The sequence below is a fragment of the Gymnogyps californianus genome, chromosome 1 (genome assembly GCF_018139145.2).
Source record: "Gymnogyps californianus isolate 813 chromosome 1, ASM1813914v2, whole genome shotgun sequence".
In the NCBI taxonomy this organism is placed as follows: domain Eukaryota; kingdom Metazoa; phylum Chordata; class Aves; order Accipitriformes; family Cathartidae; genus Gymnogyps; species Gymnogyps californianus.
The window spans coordinates 95,444,355-95,461,863 of record NC_059471.1 but is presented as its reverse complement, the minus strand read 5'-3'; the positions used below and the strand labels follow the sequence as shown (position 1 = coordinate 95,461,863).

The 17,509-nt window shown below is 41.4% G+C and overlaps 1 protein-coding gene across 7 annotated transcripts in view; it reads left to right on the top strand.

The window, feature by feature from the left end:
- Window positions 1-1,506: 1,506 nt before the first annotated feature.
- The window catches only part of CASK (calcium/calmodulin dependent serine protein kinase), a 228,485-nt gene continuing 212,482 nt past the window's right edge, over window positions 1,507-17,509 (top strand). For all 7 annotated transcript variants that reach the window (XM_050915214.1, XM_050915213.1, XM_050915211.1 and 4 more), the window contains exon 1: window positions 1,507-1,782. In XM_050915214.1, the coding sequence (XP_050771171.1) occupies window positions 1,724-1,782 (59 nt within the window). In that variant the 5' untranslated portion in view covers window positions 1,507-1,723. The remainder of the gene's footprint in view (window positions 1,783-17,509) is intronic.

Below are 17,509 nucleotides of genomic sequence, written 5' to 3'. Positions count from 1 at the left end.
ACAAACCATCTAATTCAAAACTCGGAAAAGCACACACATGCAACTTACATCTATTTTTCGTACATAGTTTTCTGTGCAACATGTTAAAAAAAATCATGGAACACAATATATCACGTAAGTACTTAGTGTTTTAAAATTCACCAGATGTCTCAGACATAGTTTTTAAGTAGCTATTAAGAGAAACGACAGCCACTAGTAACTCGCCCAACTGGAAGAGTGTATCCAAGAGCACTCCCAAAAGGTTCTTTTAATTCACTACTTTTAGGGCTAATAAGAAGATGATTGTTTTCCTCTCGAAAAAAAAAAAGGCACTTTAACCGCCCCTGGACAAAGCGCTACAAGCCCGGTTTTGCACAGAGGTTCTTTATTACTACAGCCGGGTTTGTGAAAACGAGAAGGGACGCCCGTCACCACAGACCACGCGTGTGCGTGCAGCTGAAGCGCCGTACCCCTCACCTAAGCAGCGGCCATCGCGACCCACTGAGGGAGCAGCGAGTCTCCTCTCTCCCCTTCCCGCGCCTGCCTACGCACCGCACACCCCCCAGCTCCAGGGCCGCGCTCCCCCGCACCCCGCGGCCTCGGCGCGGCGGGGCCGCCGCTCCTTCCTTCTGCCGCTGGCGCTCAGCGGCCCGGCGGTAGGGCGATATGGAAAGTCGGTACCTGAGCCCCGCCCGCCCCTGCTCGCCGCCGCCGCTCCCCCCGGCCCGGCCGCGCCCTCACGCACCACAGCCGCCGGCACCCACAGCCGCCCCGCCGAGCCCCCTCCCCGCGCCATGACGTCATCCCAGCCCGCGCCTGCGCACACCGGCCCGACCGACCCCCCCCGACCCCCCAAACGGATGGTGGGCGTGGCCTCGCGCGCGCCTCTGGCGGGGCGGGGAGGGGGAAGAGAAAGGGAGCGGAAGCGAACGCAGCCCCCCGCGTGCGTCCGTGCCGCGCCTGCTCGGCCTGCCGGCGCGCGCCCGCCCCGGCGCCCGCCCCCGCGCGCGCGCGCGCCGCGACGGCTTTGCGTGACGGCGGCTGGGAGCGCGCGCCCGCCCTCCAGTAAAGCAAGCGCCTATCGCGGCCGCTGCCGCCGTTGCTGCTGCTTCTCCTCCTCCTCGCGCCTGGGAGCGTAATCAACGGCCGCGCCTGCAACTCCCCGCCCCTCCCCCTCCCACTATTATCCTCCCTCCCGGCGCGCGCGTCCCCCCCCCCCCCCGCCCGGGAGCGCGCGGCCGCCCGCCCGCTCGGCGAGGGAGCGAGACGGCGCTGCCGCCTGCCGCCGGCCCCTCTCCCCGCCGCGCCGATCCCCTCCATGGACCTCGCGCCGCCCCGCTAGCCGGAGCTGCCCGCCCGCCCGCTGCCGCTGCCGCTGGGGAGTAGCCGGCTGGGAGGGGGAGGGAGGGAGGGAGGGAGGGGGGTGGGGGGCGGAGGAAGGTGGGGTCGCGGAGTGTGTGACACGCGCGGGGAGCGGCGGCGGCTGCGGCCCGCGGGAGGAGGAGCGGGGAGTCCCGGTGCGGCCGCGGGAGCCCCCGGGCGGGCGGACGGCGGCGCCCCAGGAAGGTGGCGGCGGCGGGAGCTGCCGTAGCGGTTGGGATTTACCGTGGTGGTGGCGGTTGGCGCTGACCGGCAGGGGAGCGCGCCGCGCGGCAGGGACCGTGCCCGCGGCCCCCCCTCCCCCCTCCCTCGCCCCCCCTCCCCGGGGCCGCCGCCTCTCGGGCTGATCCCCCCCGCCCGGACCATGGCCGACGACGACGTGCTGTTCGAGGACGTGTACGAGCTCTGCGAGGTGATCGGCAAGTGAGTCCCGCGGGAGGCGGCCAGGGCAGGGCAGGGCAGGGCGGGCGTGTGCGCCACCAGGCAGAGCGGGGGAGGGGGCGGCGGTGCCCCCGTGCCCAGCCCCTCCCGCTGGGCGCGGGGGGGGGAGGGATGCTCTACTCGGCACCCACCTGAGTCGCCGCCGCCGGCGCGTCCGTGCGAGCGGTGCGGGATCCGGGTCCCCCCGTGGCTGGTGGCGGTGGCAGGGCGAGCGCCTCCGCCGCGCTGCCCACCTTCGTTATTGCGCGGGAGGCGGAAGGGGGAGAAGTGACCCGATGTTTCCTCAGCCACCATGATTAACCACCTAACCATCACTCAGGCTGGCTGCAGCGAGCGGCAACCACTTCCCACCCCTTTTCTTCTCCTCCCCCCTATATCCCATTCCTGGCACACCCATCAAGGGTTGCCTATTGCGGAAGGGAAAGGGAAGATATCTCTCTGTAGATCCACCTATTCACTGGGTGTCTGCATATTTGTGCGCCAGGTGTTGGTTTTTCCTCTTCTTTGCTGCATAATAACCAGCCTTGTTAGTGGCAGTACTAGTGACGCTCGGGTACTGCTCAGTTTTCGTCCAGATCTTTCCCTCCGCTCTCATTCGCGTGGAAAGAGATGTATAAGGCAGTAGGAGTGCTTGGCCTTCTGAGTCGTCTTATGCAACTGCTGTTAAACCGATGTTCGAGGCTTGTATCAAACCTAGGAGTTGAGGTAGTTGCTAGCGTTCCCCAGCTGCCTGTTTCGGGTTACCGCTGTTGTAGGGTGGATGAAAATGACAGTTCAAGTCTCAGTCTGTGTAATCGCACCAATAAAATGCATAGAATCCCCCAAATCAGGTGGTGATAAAGAATTAAAGCTGAACTCTGTTCCCCCCCCCCCCCCCCCCCATATTTTTGTGACTGCCCGGTTTCGAAATCCATTTTTTATTTATTCGTCATCTTTCATGTGTGTTCTGTAGTTGTGTCTGTGTTGCAAAATGGACATGAAAGATGTAGCAATATTGTGACTTCCTAGTTTTCTGTACGTTTCTGATTCTGAAGCTGAGATTGCTGTGGAAGCCTTAGTACTGACACTGTTCAGTGTGTTTGCAGTTTTTTCTTCCTGAATAATGAATTTTATAAGAATAATTGTTCACCGTGTTTTGATTATAAAAAAAGATTTTTTTCTGTATGTATTCTCTTGCCTGCTCTCCACCAGTATGCTTTTCAGTTTATATCAAGTGCTGTCTACTTTCAAAGCTAGGGCTAAAAATATTCTAGAATTAATCTTTCCTCAGGATTATACTAAAATGCTAGTCTTGGACTTAGCAGGTGACTTGTCAGCAGAAGTTTCAGCACTCAGTTCTGTCATTTCGCAAGGTATTACTACCTTTCTCTTAACACAAAAAACTTTTTAAAATATTAAGCTTAAAGGGCCTTGTTTGCTGTCATAAACGGTAAGCGATTGCTTTAGCTTAATGCTGGTTGTTGGTGAGGAGCTTCTGTAGCTGAGAAACAAAACTCTGTTATTAAACATGTTTTGAAGACATTTTTTGGCACACTCCTTTCACAAGTGGTTTTATGCTAACCACTGCAGTTCACACACTATTTTATTCATACCTGATTACCGTTAGAAAGTAGGTGCAGTGATTATGCGTGACCGCACACCCTTTTAGAGAATGGATGATTCACAGGGGTCCAGATGTTTGCACATCTCAAATGACTTTTTGTTTTGTGATCAGAGAATTTTGAAGAGAAGAGATCAAAAACTGTGGATTAGGTATTAGCTACAGAAGTTCCACATGAGATTTAGGTAGTATAGATACTGTTGTGATATAACTAGATCTAACAGATAAATATTGAATCACAGTAGCATAATGATGCCAAGAGCACTGTGGCAAAAACAGGGTGGATCACTGAAAATAGCAGCAGTGATGGTGTGAAGGGTTGATAGCTCGTTGTGATTGCTCAGGCTTTTCCACACAGATGTCATGTCAGTCCTCTAAAAAAACATTTAAAATAAAGACACAGTTTCATGTACAGTTGTATAAGTAGTATTCCTGTTTCTTTGCAATACTACGCAGGTGACTTCCAGGGAACCAGGGATGCAGCATCTTTATTTAGCTTACACATTTTGGGTACCACCTTGCCCGTCTTTAAGCAACTTGAGGAAAGCTGCTGTAAATCTGCTTTGAATTGCTACGTATGCATCTTACTAAATATCTTTCAGTGAAACATCCACTAAATGTCTGCACATTCTTGTGATTTATTATTGATTGATACAGTAATTTAGTTCTTGCAAATAGCACATCTGGCCCAGATTTGCGTTTCAGACACATGAAATATTAAAACACGTAATTTATCTTTCATAAATAGGTAGTTACCACTGCCATTTAAGGTAGTAAAAGGTATTTTCACAAAGGCTGTGGGAAAGAGATCTTTGCCTGTAAAATGTCTGAATATTTAGTCAAAGTTCCTATACAATTTACTAGAGAAATAAGGACATCGTTTCTTAGCTGACAGCATGTGGTCCGATTTGTTGAGGCATATTCTGATCTTTAGGATAAACTTTAAACACTTTTAAATACAATAAACTGATAAGACTTTGTGTAAACACAGTGATAACAGCTTTTGGTGTTGTGGACTGTGGAACAATTACAATGCAATAGTATATGAATGAATTGATTGGAATGACAGTGATAAACTGTTTATTATGCGACATTAATGTGTTTAAGTTCTGCAAGCATGCATTTTTCATTTTGAATGGGTGTGGGAGAAAAGAAAGGCCAGGAGGGATAGAGAGAAATTCTGGTTCATGTTTCCTTTAGAAAAAAAAATTAAGGGAAATCTTCATTTGCATATATTTCCAGTATACGTTTACATCACTGAAAGCTATACGGAGCTAAAAATTGGAATAATAGTCCCGATCTCTTGTTGAACTTTTTGAAGTGGCATTTATGACACTAACGTTAGTCATGTAGTTTTACTTTACCAGATGTGTTATGTTCTAGGTTACTGTCTTGTCTTCAGACTTGGCTGACACAAACACACTTCAAGCAAGGAGTAAATTGAGGATTTCTGTATTACCCTTCAAAAATGTGTTAATGTATCTCAAGATAACTGGTAGTGATGAAAAACACAGGTGTGCCTTTTTTCTTTTTTTTTTTTTCCCCCAAACTTGCTTCCAGGTAACTTTGAAGAGATTCTCCCTGTATATTGGTTGAGAAGTACACAATCTAAAATATTAAGCCTTTTGTTATGTTGATCAGACCATGCATTTGATTGACAATTCACAGGTAATAGTGCTAAGCGTACTTCTTTATTTTTTTATTGAAATTTTCATTCAAAATGCATTCAATAGTTTATAAAACCTAGTAGGTGTAGAGTTGAAACATCTTGGGTATTCATCTGAAGTGAAAACTGTTCTGAATTTATCATAGGAGCTCCACATACACATAGCAGTAGTTTTCTTTATGTGAAAGAGAGAAGGCCTGTCTTTAGTTGGTATTGAATCTAGAAGACCGAAGCATGGCTTTTATGATAGATAGAGTCCTTGTTCTGTAAAGACTTTATTTTACATTATCTGGGTTTGAGTTTCTGTACCTCTTAAGATTCATGTCGGTTTATATTAGCATTAGAGGAGTACCATAAAGATTGTCTGATCTTTCTAACAGTAGAATTGCAGGTTGCTTAAAAATTTCTCCAAATTTTTAAGTTGTAAATACTATGTGATAAAGTTGATAAAAGTTTATCAACTTTGTTTTAAAAAGGGCATTGGTCACAATTGAAATCATTAGTCTTCATATTAATAGTCACTTAAACAGTAAATTTTTGTAATTTTGTCTTCCATTTGTGGACCACATATATGTACAATCACTGTCCATAGTAGTAGTGCAGTTGTTGGTATTTTTGGTACCTAAGTATAATGTGATGATTGGTGCTAATACTATCGTAGCTTTCAGGATGTTCTCTGCAATATGACTGGGTTCAGTCTAGTCCTTTTCTGCACTGCACACTTAAGGATTTTAGTTTGTTTTCATCCCTCCTTCCCCTGTGATGGGATGATTCTCTCTGCTTGGGCTCTTCCACCTAGTAATGAGGAGTTAAAGTGCCTAGAGCCTGCAGGTGTTCCTCTGTTCTGCAGCCTACCAGGACTGCTGGAACACTGCAGGAGATGTGAGGTGAGGATGCGAGGTCTTGGGGCAGGAAGTGGGACAGGGGATTTTGTCGCATTAAAGTATGAAGGCTTGTATCCCATTGACGTCAGACAAGAGGATGGTGGTTGCAGTTCCATCCTAAGCTCTTACCTTGAGATGGAGATGCTTAGATACGCGCCCCAGTCTGGGAGTGTTTAGGAAAGGGAGGAGAGCGCTCATGGATTCCTTGTCCAAGAAATATTTTAATAATTTTAAGTACTGTGATAGCAAAACTGTCTAGAAGTATTTTGATGGTTTCAGTGATACTGTTTTTCGTTATTGCCTCCATTTTCTCTGCACAGGAGTGAGAATACTGTTGACTCTCAAATATACTTTTTCTCTAGTATGCTGTTGAAATTTTGCATCTCCTGTAAAACCAATGCAAATAACTGATGGGTATAACTTTGACAAACCAAATGAAGATGTGAAACAACTGTATTATGTACTCACTGTTTGGAAAGGGGGGAGCGGGAAGGGAACGGAACTTCTTTGGGATATGGGAAGTGATTTGTCTAGTTTAGCTTTTGCGTATTTTAGTACTGTTTGAAATACTAGTGTACTAATAAAACATTCTCAGCTGTTTTCTGTGTTGCAGTGTTTAAGAGTAACAGATTATAATGAATATTTGATTTAAGCATGAGGTCATAATGTACATTGCTTCAGGAAAATAACAGTAGATTATTTCAAGTGTATAGTTGCTAGAATATCTCCTTAGCTAAGTTATTCTGCTATGGATTTTAACTGTAATAGTGACCTGTTTCTACTTAAGAGGTTCTATCTACTTCAGAGGTTCAACTGTAGCTGAACACAGAGTAGAATTAATATACCTAGTTGCAGAGTACAACATTTTAATTAGTACTCTCCTTTCCATTTGTGTGGCTTTTTCTAGTGTTGTTTCGATAAGCAGCTGCATTCTTGCATACATCCTTATGATGTGAACAAGACAGCTGTAATGATTGGGAAGTAGAAGCTCGCTTAAGAGGGGAGTTTGAAGGAACTTGATCTAGGAAAATGCAACCTGAGAAAGATTGTGCAAGGGCTTTGCAAATATGTTTTTGTGCTTAAACACCCAAGAGAAGGAAGCCCTTGAAGGTGAGAGCAGATGAGCAAATGTGTGCAGACTAGTCCCGAGTAATTTGAGGCTGAAAATTAGAAGATTTTAGACCAATTTACTACTGAGATTCTGGAGCAGCTGTCTCTGAGAAGTTGCGGGACAAAAAAAGCTACCTCATCTTGAAGATTTGCTAAGTTAAGAGTTTCATACTATTTTAATAAAAAGTTCAGACTTTGTTGCCTTCAAGAATGGGGGCTAGGCTTTAGGACCCAAGTGATCCTTGTTAATCATTTCAGTTCAAACACAATGCTTGAGATAAAATGCTTCAGGATAAAGAAATATTAGGGAAAGAAAAGACCTGTGTTTTGTGTCAACAGCCACTCACCTACTTAGCCCTCTGTCTGATACAGTGGCCTTTTTATAATCTCTTATACAGATGTTATGACAATGAAAGGTAATCGAGCAGTATTAACCCTAATATGATGTTTCCAAAGATCACTTTTCAGAAACCTGTAGTCATATTAAATGTGCCATCTAAAGAATGGTGACTTCAGAATTGAAAGTGGTTGTTGTTAAAAGTAGGTATTTTATGCCAAATTGTGGAGTTAATAAAAATAACTCTTATGAATTCTCCTTTTTCCAGGAGTGAGTACCTTTTTTTAATATACAGTTTGAAAATGTATATACAGGATATATTACATGCATGGCCAGAATTATCATCCCATGTCATTTAAAAAATTAGACTGATCTCTTAAAATAGTGTACTATTCAGCTAATATGCCCACCAAAAGAACATCAAGAAACCCTTTTCTTTTTCTTTGCATATATCAGATAGGCATGTAAGACGATACCTAGGTGAGGCATCCAAAGCATGGGAAGAGAGTGCCTTTACTTCAATGTAGCTGTAAACTGAACTGTGTTTTAGAGTGTCAGATTAGTAACTTCTTTTAATAAACTTCTGCTGTATTCAGAGTGAGTTACAATGTTTCTTGGGAGATGTCTATTGGTAAAAGGAATGCCTCCCTTGTCGGAAACAGAAGTGCACAGCAAGCTTTGGTGTTTCAGGTACAGTAGTGTTACTAGTGTTTAAGCCCCATTCTTACCAATATCTTTTTCTGAAATGAAAACAGCTAAATAAGGTTTGGAATAATTTTTGGAGCTTGACCACAAAAGACCTTTGCATTATAGTAAGGGTTTAATTTTTCACTTCAGTTTGTATGAGAAGCAAAGGCGTCTTTTCAGAGAAACTACTAGAAAACTGTTACAGGATAAATTTAGGACTAAAAGGACCAAGGACTGTTTCCTAATGTATTCCCAAATGACAGAAGTGACCCTCCCTTGGTTAACAAGTGCCTTACTCTCTTACTTTCATACCTTTTTGCTAGAATAGGGTGAGAAGGGGTAGCCAGAAAGTTACTACATACCTTCTGCCTTTTATTGCAATATTCAATGTACAGTGGGGCTGTACTTTCCTTCCAGGCTTAGGATTTGTCAGAATTCTTGTATTGTCAATATTTTGTCAATTTCTATATTGACTTAGCTTTTTCAGAAAACAGTAGTTAAAACATGTCTTCACCATATGAAGACATTTGTAATTGATGCGTAGTTCTTACACACTTACAAAGTTCATTGTGTGCCCCTTAAGTTCTGTATATTTTCCTTCCACCAGAGGTTTCTAAATAGCATTTGGTTAAATAGATTTTTCACTTGGCTCCTTCACCTCTTTCTTTGGCTACCCAATGGCATGTGTAACTGCTTGCAGGTACTCCGATTTCATTTTTGACTAACATCCCCATTTTCTTTTCTGGATAGTGTGGACATAAGCAGTTACTCCTAGCATTTAATATTGAGTAAATTTCCTAGGATATGTGAATTAAGCAAGCTGTAAAGTATTTGCCTCTGAACAAAGTTTCTAGAAGTAAAAGCTGGGGTATAAGTCCTATATGGGCATTTAAACTGGTACAGAATGTGTTCTATTTCAGTTCAGTTTAGGAAGCACTTTCAGCTAAGTTGAAAAACCAGTTTTATCTCATCAAAGTGTCAGTTCTGCTGTAGCTGAGATTGAGAAACCCTTACAATTTTAAAGTGTGCCTTTTCTAGGGAGCACATGATTCTTAGGTAACTCGTGACTTCATTTAAACTCACTGTTACCAGGGTTTGGAAGGCAGTTCACATTTGGAAATTTTTGATCCAAAGAGCTCTAGGGGTAAGGAAAAAAGTCTTAGCTGTAGTGAGACTGAGGCTTCTCAGGTACAGTGGCCTTTAAGATATTCAGAACTTTATGAAATCTGTCTCTAGATGTCTTTTTACATGGGTACGTAAAGTATCCATTTTTCTTTTGTGCCTTCAGTATTCATTAGGGACTTTCCCAGTATTAGAGCTGTTGTCTTTTAAAAAAAAAAAAAAAAAAAAAAAAAAAAAGCCTTTAGAAAGGTGGTCCCCAGTTCATCGTTTTTCACCCTGAAACTTCTCCTCAACGCTTCTGCCTTTTTGATGGAGTACTGTATTGCTCTTTCCAGAGGGAAAAAAAAAAGCAACAAAACAACAAAAACCACCACAACAACAAAACACAAACCAAAAGAAAAAAGTTCTTAGTATTTCTCCTAAAGGGAAGTTTAACTTGTCCTGACAACATCTTCAGACATGTTCCTCTAAGTTCTTTATTCTCCCAATTTTGTTTTGGGGAGTGAGTTTTGTTTTGGGTCTATGAGTAAAACCTTTGGCTGCATTCCTGATGTTCTAGCTTAGAGAAGCCAGCCAAAAGGGTCTGCTATTACTTTACTTCCACCCTGCTCCAGGGAAATCCTGCAGCTGTTGCTGCAAATGGAGTTGTCAGCTGCCCACTTTTCTCCTTTTTTTTCGCTCCAGGTTGTTGTTGCCGATACTGAACAGAGGGGAACAGTTCTGAACAGTGGGAAAGCACTAATTTGCACTTGATTAGAGGGATCTATACACCTGTAAATGGAGGGGACAGTGAAGAAGCAAGTGAGGTAATCTTATCTCCCTTCTCCAAGCCACCCCTCTACCCCAATCTTACTGGTTAGGAAAGGATGATATAGAAGGTGGGGGTGAGGGTAGCCTGGGAAGATTACAAAAAAATTAGGGAATGATATATTTCAGTGATAGAATCTTTCCTGCATCAATACTGATCTGACCTAGTAACTTTTCCTGGAACAGAGCGGGTCTCTGTGGAGCTCTTTAGGTTTGCCAGGGTTGAACTTGAGTCCAGCAGGATCAGATAGGTTGGATTCAGATGAGTTCAGAGAAAACATCTGTCTGGTCAGCGCTGGTCTAGCTGCAGAGCAGCTAACCAGGACAGGAATTGAGGTGAAATCCTGCATCTCCGTAATCCTGCAGCCTCTTTAAGTATATCATGATTCCTGAAGGAGAGCTGTATCAAGTTGTAGGTGGTCTGTATATTCTGTAAACATGGTAGTAGTAGCCTTTCTCCTCTTTTTGCCCCTGTGTGAGGCACTGTGGGAGTATATGAATGCAATTTTGTGATGTGAGCTGAATTAAGTTTGCTGCTGCTAGAAGAGGGAGGTCTTGCTCTCTTTATGTGCTTCCACGCCCTGCGTGATCCACCCTTCCTCTGTGCCAGCTTTAGCATTCATCTGATCTGTATAAGCCAGGTGCACTACAAAAATATTCACTTGTTGAATGGGTTGTTATTCTTCTGCTGTTTTCACTGGCTTGACTAGACCTACAATGCAGTCAGGGCTAGCTCAAGGTAGAAGACTTAGGGATGGAGAGAGAGAAGGTGTGCAGGACCCCTCCCCTCTCCTCACCTTTGACAACAATGAACTACTAAGGCCATGTCATAAAATGCTTTATTGTTGTTTTTTAAAGCATGTTTGGCTTTTTTTCATAATAAGCAGGAAGATAGACTCCAAACTCTTTCCTGCAATAATTCAGAAAATGGTAAGGAAAGGGGAGGAAAAAGGGAAAGAGATTTTTTTTTTTAAAGGAAAAAAATAAGTTGCAAATTAACAAACGATTATTCACACACACACAAAAAAAATCACTTATTTGCTTTTATGTTCTTAATTTGCTTCTTCCTTCTTTCTGTACACATAGACATTCCCCGTAATTAAAACCAAGCACTAACTTTATGTCAGGACCTCACCTCATTCAGGATTTAAATTGGACACACAATAGAGTCAAATTAAAGTTAGGAAGGCAACTGTAAATCTGGGATTTTTATTTTTTGAATATTTGAATTAACTCTTTGAAGCATATTAGCTTACGACATGGTTAGATGCTCTTCAAGCGTGCATGTATTTTGTTGGGTCCTTCAGGACTTGAATATTAGCACTTGGATGTACTCTGAACCGCAAGCATGCTTAATGTTTGTGAGTGCTTCTAATTTTTATAGAAACCAAATCTAAGTCTGTTACTTCTGGTTCTGATGTGATTATGTGCAAAAATGCTGATAGCATATTTAGGAAAATTCAAGAAATTCAAAAGTTTCCTGAGCTACCTTTTTTCAGATTTTACTCTAAACCTAAATTTAAAATGTATTGCATTGATCAAGAACTTGTTTCAATTAAAATACTTGCTTTTTTTTTTTTTTTAAGTTCTGTGTTAGTATATCTAGATCAAGTTTAGATTGAAAAGTACCAACTTCTGCTTACAGAAAACACTGTTTTCCTTTCTACAGCCCCCAAACTAGAGGTAATCTCTTCCTTAGTGTGTTCCTGCAAGCATCTTAATTCCAGAGCTTCAGCACTACAGAGATGAAAGCAACAAAAGGGGCTTTGAAAACTGAAGGTCAGACAGAACTGTTTTGCTCAGTTACAGCTATTAGATTAAGATTATTTTTTTTTACTTTTTCCTCTGTGGAAAAAATGGTTACCTGTTGGCTGGATTTCTCGGATGTTCAGCCCTTAAGGTTCAATTATCTTTAAAAGCATAAAGTAAACAGGGTGCTTAAAATATCAGGAGCTCTTTCTCTAATCTTAGATCTCAAGTGTGTCAATTTTTTTTATCAGCTGCAGGCACTTCCAATTGGAAAGTATTCAATACTTCATAGCTGCCATTGAGACAGGATACTTTCTCAACTCTTGCAGATGTATCTTCTTTCTTGGATTCTTAGTTTCTTAGTTGTTTGAAGTTTTCAAAAGTCTGAATTGTCTGTTTGCTGGTTAGGGATGTTTTCAAATAGATTGCTGGCTGTAGAGTTGGTTTCCTTGTGTTGTGTGTATGAAATACAGTTCTCTCAGAACAGGGACGGGGAATCAGATTTCTTCTTTTTGCTTAGTGAGTATGATCATCATGGATGCTTCTTTTCCCTTCTTAGTGATCTGGTGAATATTAAATGATTCCATAAAACATCAGCTGGGAGTGTTGAGAATACCTTCGTTTCCCATATCTTCTAGCCTGGTGAGTGCTTTTTCAGGTGCTGTGTGTTAGGGAAGGACTTGAATATGTGCCTCCCAATTTTGGAGTGAATGTTCCAAGCACTGATGAGTGAGTAGCAGCTGCCACTGCACTGGGCATGGACTGGCAGGTTGATTCTGAGAACGTGTCCCAGTTAGTAGCTAGGCAAAATATGTAGCAGAACTGTTGGTCTGGGTATGCTCCTTAGTTGTGAGATACTGAGCTATTCGTTGCTGTTGAGACAGTGCTTTTCAATATGCTAGGATCCTTTCATTTTAGAATTAAACAGCAAACTGAGAAATGTAGAATTTTAGAGTATTCTCAGGGATGCAATTTAGCAGAAAGGTGAGATCACTTTGTGAAACTTCTGTGATTCTTTCCCTGAATATTTGTTGTTTTTCACAATAGGGCTTAGTTTCCTATATTGCTAATGTATTTTTAAAAAATTTAAAGTGTTGCAGAAAACTAAGAGTTGAAAATTCTCTTCCTGAAACTGAGCCTACACCCAACTTTTCAATATTTGTTACAGTTGCAAAGGCAAGGAAAAGCATGAGAATAATACCTTCCTGAAATGTGGTTTCAGATACATGGCTGGAACATTCAGAAATCAGTGGTGACTTCTGAGGATATTCATACATGGTAGATTTAAACATGCATATTTTGTTGAAAGCTGTTTTAAATGCTTTTTCTGATAAGTGCTAAAAATTGATCTGTGAAGTCATTGCATTTGAAAATAAAGCCATATTGTGGTTTATACCTGCTCTTTCTAATGGGTTTCCATTTTTTTTTTTTGTCACTGTTTGGAAAAGGAAAAAGAAAAAAACAGCTTGAAATGTTTACTGCTTGAACAAAGCTGTAAGAATTATTCAGAACTTTCCTTTTAATTTAACTTCTTCTCTTACTCTCAATTGATAGCTTGAGACTTTGCTGCCATCTCTAGTTTCTTGATGAAATTTTTCTTGAGCTGCTATTTGGCCCTACATTTTCATCTGTACACTTAAAAAGACAATTTTTGACTGGATTTCATGACTGACTGCTGTTAGAAGAGTTTGTTTTGTAAAGCCTGTATCAGTGAAGAAGATAGCTGTGTCCTGTGTTTATTTCCTTTAGAAAACGTTAGGGAGTTTCTCTAAAGTGAAGTATCTTGTGTTCCTCCTTGCCTCATCTTCAGATACAGCTGCAGTTAATAAGCAGACTTTCAGCACTTTTTGCTCTTGTTTTGGCCGTTAAAAATTTGCAAGTCACACTCCTGATACTGTTCTTACTATGGTACAATACTTTAAGTTTTTAATCTTAGTTTGTTTTCTGTAATTTTAAGAGACATTTCAGAAAGATTATAGTTTGGTTTTAGAGATGAATATACTGTCTTATACCACTTTTATGCATATTTATATCTTTTGTAAGAAGTAGTTTTGTTATCTTCCTCCTTCCTACACCTTTGAGTGCTTTCAGAATATCTTGAAGAAAAGATTATACTGGATCTGACTCTGCCTTCTCTGTTGGTTGGTTAATGAATATGGAACAGTTTTATTTTTTGCTAGTCTTTTCAGTACCAACATTTTACTTCCAATTTGACTGTCAATATACCTTAATGTTTTTTTAAGCATTTCTCTGCCAGTTTTCATTCTTTCAGCATTTCTTTTATAATATAAAGCTGCTCGGTAGCTCTGCCAAAGCTTCTTTCTGGCTTTTTTTCCCCACTTTGCCTTCCATTTCTTTTTCATATCAATACTTTTGTACGTTGTTTCACACTGTATGTGCTGGCCTACACTGAGATCTCATTTAGTTTTCTTCATACTCACTGGCCTCCCAGCAGACTGTAGGATGTCTGTCAATCAGAATTTTGCTCCCATGGAAGATGGCTTGCTGCAGAATCGAACTACAATTTCAGTTTCTGAAATCAAAACTAACAAAAAGTTTCTCTAGTCCTCATAGTTACAAGAACCTTTGAAAAAGTGTCATTATTATAGTTTTATCTTTGAATCTGCAGCCAACTGCAGACCGTAGTGTTGCGACCTGGATTGTTTTCCTTAGAGGGAGTGGCACACAGTAACCTGTTCTGTTACTGCCTCCTGAAAGTCCTGATGACAGTTCAGGTACTTAATATGTGATGCTGTTTTTTTTGAAATAATATTTGTAAAGCTGTAGGGGAAAGAGCTTTTCTATTTGTTGCTTATAAACCTTCAGAAAGTACGCTGTTCTTTAATGACATGCAAAAATCTTTTGATCAGCATTCTTTGGAGTGGCTCAAATGCGCAGAGGTGTGCTAAGTCCAAATTCACATTTGACCAAGTGCTAATTAGGTGGTTTTCTTGTTTGGAGTTAAGACCCTGCCAAACATGCAAAAACCTTGTATTCTCATCTGCTTTAATGGATATGAGCTGAGTTGTTATGGTCAGTATCTTGAGCAAATTTTTGATCCTGGCATACTTAATGCATGCAGTAGGAATGAGAAAGTGGACAGTATTGATCTAATGTAAAAGTATCCTTTATTTTTTGGTGGGTTTTGGTTTGGTTTTTTTTTTTTTTCCCCCCAGTTGTTTCAGATGTTTTCTATATCCTCCCTAGTCCTGTTTCTCAGTAAAGCATGTGTAATCTGTTACCTCCTCTTTTCTAACAGGTAGGTTGGGAAGGACTATTGCTCAGTATTAGCAAGCCAGTAATCAACAAGGTAAATATGCTGATATGGTTCGGAATGATCCAGTATCCAAAACTGTCAGTGTATTTATGAATGTTTGGTGCCATTCAGAGTGGACTGAAAAAATCGTGATCAGCTTCTCAGTATTATGTTGGAGGTGACTTGCTAATTAAAATTGATTAGCATGATCAGTTAAAATGGTTTCTCATTTACATTCTTGAAAAAATCTGTCTAGTAGTAGAAGATTCTAACTGTAGCCAGACAGTTGTCATAAAAACAGTTTATTTAAATTATAGTACATGTTGGTCTATGTAAACAGTTTGTAATGTTTATGTAGTATATGAAAATCTTACAGATTTACATAGGTAATTCTGTAAAATGGGAATTATTTCCTTGTGAGGAAGTTGACAGCAAATAGTAGAAAATGTTCACAATATTAATATTGCAGATCAAATTCATCTTCTTCATGTCCAGAAAAGAATTTCTGTGCAAATATTCACTTTCAAAGATTTTTACATTTCATAGTAAAATGTATATAATGAAGTTCTAAAAAAATCTGTCAAGCAGTGTTCCTTCAGATGTGTTCCCCCGCCTTGTCATTTTTGTTCATGTTCTTACTGTTTTGGGGCCTAAACTAGACTGAAAAAAAAAGCAACATTAAAAAGAGTGTCTCCCCCCCCCCCCCCCCCCCTTCATAAGTTTCCCACTGAGTCATTCTCTTCAGGGATTTTGGCCAGTTTCCCAAATACAGAGCAATTACTCTTAAAACCTTCATCTTTACCTGGATAGGAATCAGGGAGCACTGGAAAGCAAATTGCTGTGTGAACAGCCATGTGTCTTCATGAAAACAGGTAAGCCAGGAAACCAGTTTATCAGAAAGATTACATGTCTTTGTTTTTAGAAGGAAAGCACAGATGATATCAATTTTTTTTACCTCTCAGGCAAATATTTCTGTTTCTCAGTGGATTATGTGTGGTTGTCACATGCTGGAAAACGTTAGTGAGGGAAGGGGCTTTTGGTGTTGGCTCCCTTTCAGTGATGCTACCTTAGTGATGCATGGAATGTGTGATATTTGGAATCTAGTTTGTCACAGAAGAGTGTCATGTAGTAAACAGATTTATCTATCCCTTGAGTATCCCACGTGTAGAAATTATTTTGTAGAGAACCAGGCCAGCACCTTCCTTGAATGTTCCAAAAAAGCGCAGGAAGAGGAGGACCAGGAGTTCATTAGCAGTTTTGAATATACATATTTTTAAAAAACTTCTTTTAGTTTGGCATAATCTTCCTCCAGCTTGTGTTTGAAGCCAGACTAGACTCTCAATAACAAAGGAGTGGTTTTAAAGCTTTGTTTGGGGCAGATTCTTGCAGGAAGTACAAGACTGTAAAGATGGAGTTTTCTAGCCTTATGAAAGGAGTCCTTTCTCCTTAAGATAGGAAATGAGCAATCAATTAGAAATAGATAATCAGTTTTGAAAGTGTGCCTCAACCATTAAAAAAAAAATGCTGTTACCCTAGACATGCGGTTGAACTATGACATCCGTGAACTATGTAAAATGATTTCTAGATATCTTAAAGCACACTTTTAATGGATTATATATCTGGTTTTGGCCATGGTAGGATCTGGTTTTGGCTATAGGAGTTGGTGTTGAGTAAGATTTCCATAACAAATGGGGGGGATCATCTTTGTATTCAGAGGGAAATTACCCTAGGTATAGAGGAGAACATGTTTATTCTGCATTCCAAGTCTGCACCCAGAGGGGAGAAAAGAAGCAAGATTTGAATCTCAAGAGGTGTGCAGAGGGTTGCTTTAGTTCTTTCAGTTCCACTTGAACCTAAAAATGAGGAAGGGGGCTTTGATTCAATTTGTAGTATGTGTTTGCATTGAGAATCAGGAATGGGATCTCCATTAGTAGGGGCTAGTTAAGGTGGCAGTTCTAGACCTGTTCAGCTGCTTCTGAATTGAATGTGGAGAGAAAAAGCAGGTAATAGCAGTGACCGTCATTCTGCCTAGTTCCTACTAACGTATCAGTGGGTCTTCAGGTAGAAGTAAATGAGACTTGGTTTTTGCAAGGTAGGATAGATTTGAAATGAATGCTTGGACAAACTGATTAAAGAAAAGTACTTAGCTGCTGCAAGTCCTTATTTTAATTAGTACATTAACTTCTGAAATATGGCCTAAGCTTACTCAAGAGAGTTCTATAATAAGCTGATAATGGTCTGTGGGGGGAAAAAAGGGTTTGTTCATTTGTTTATTTTTAAAGCATATGCATAGCATGATTTTTAGTATGTTGGGGAAAAAAAAGGGAGTTTTGTACAAACTGCTTGGCAGTAAATCCTTCCTTTCAACGTTCAACCTTACTCCAGCTGTGACGGTTCATGCAGTACAGCCTTGGAACTTTTTTCTACTTGTTGTAGCTGTACTGAAGTTGCATCTCTGCAGAAGGCTGCGTCAGATTTATCATCTGCTACC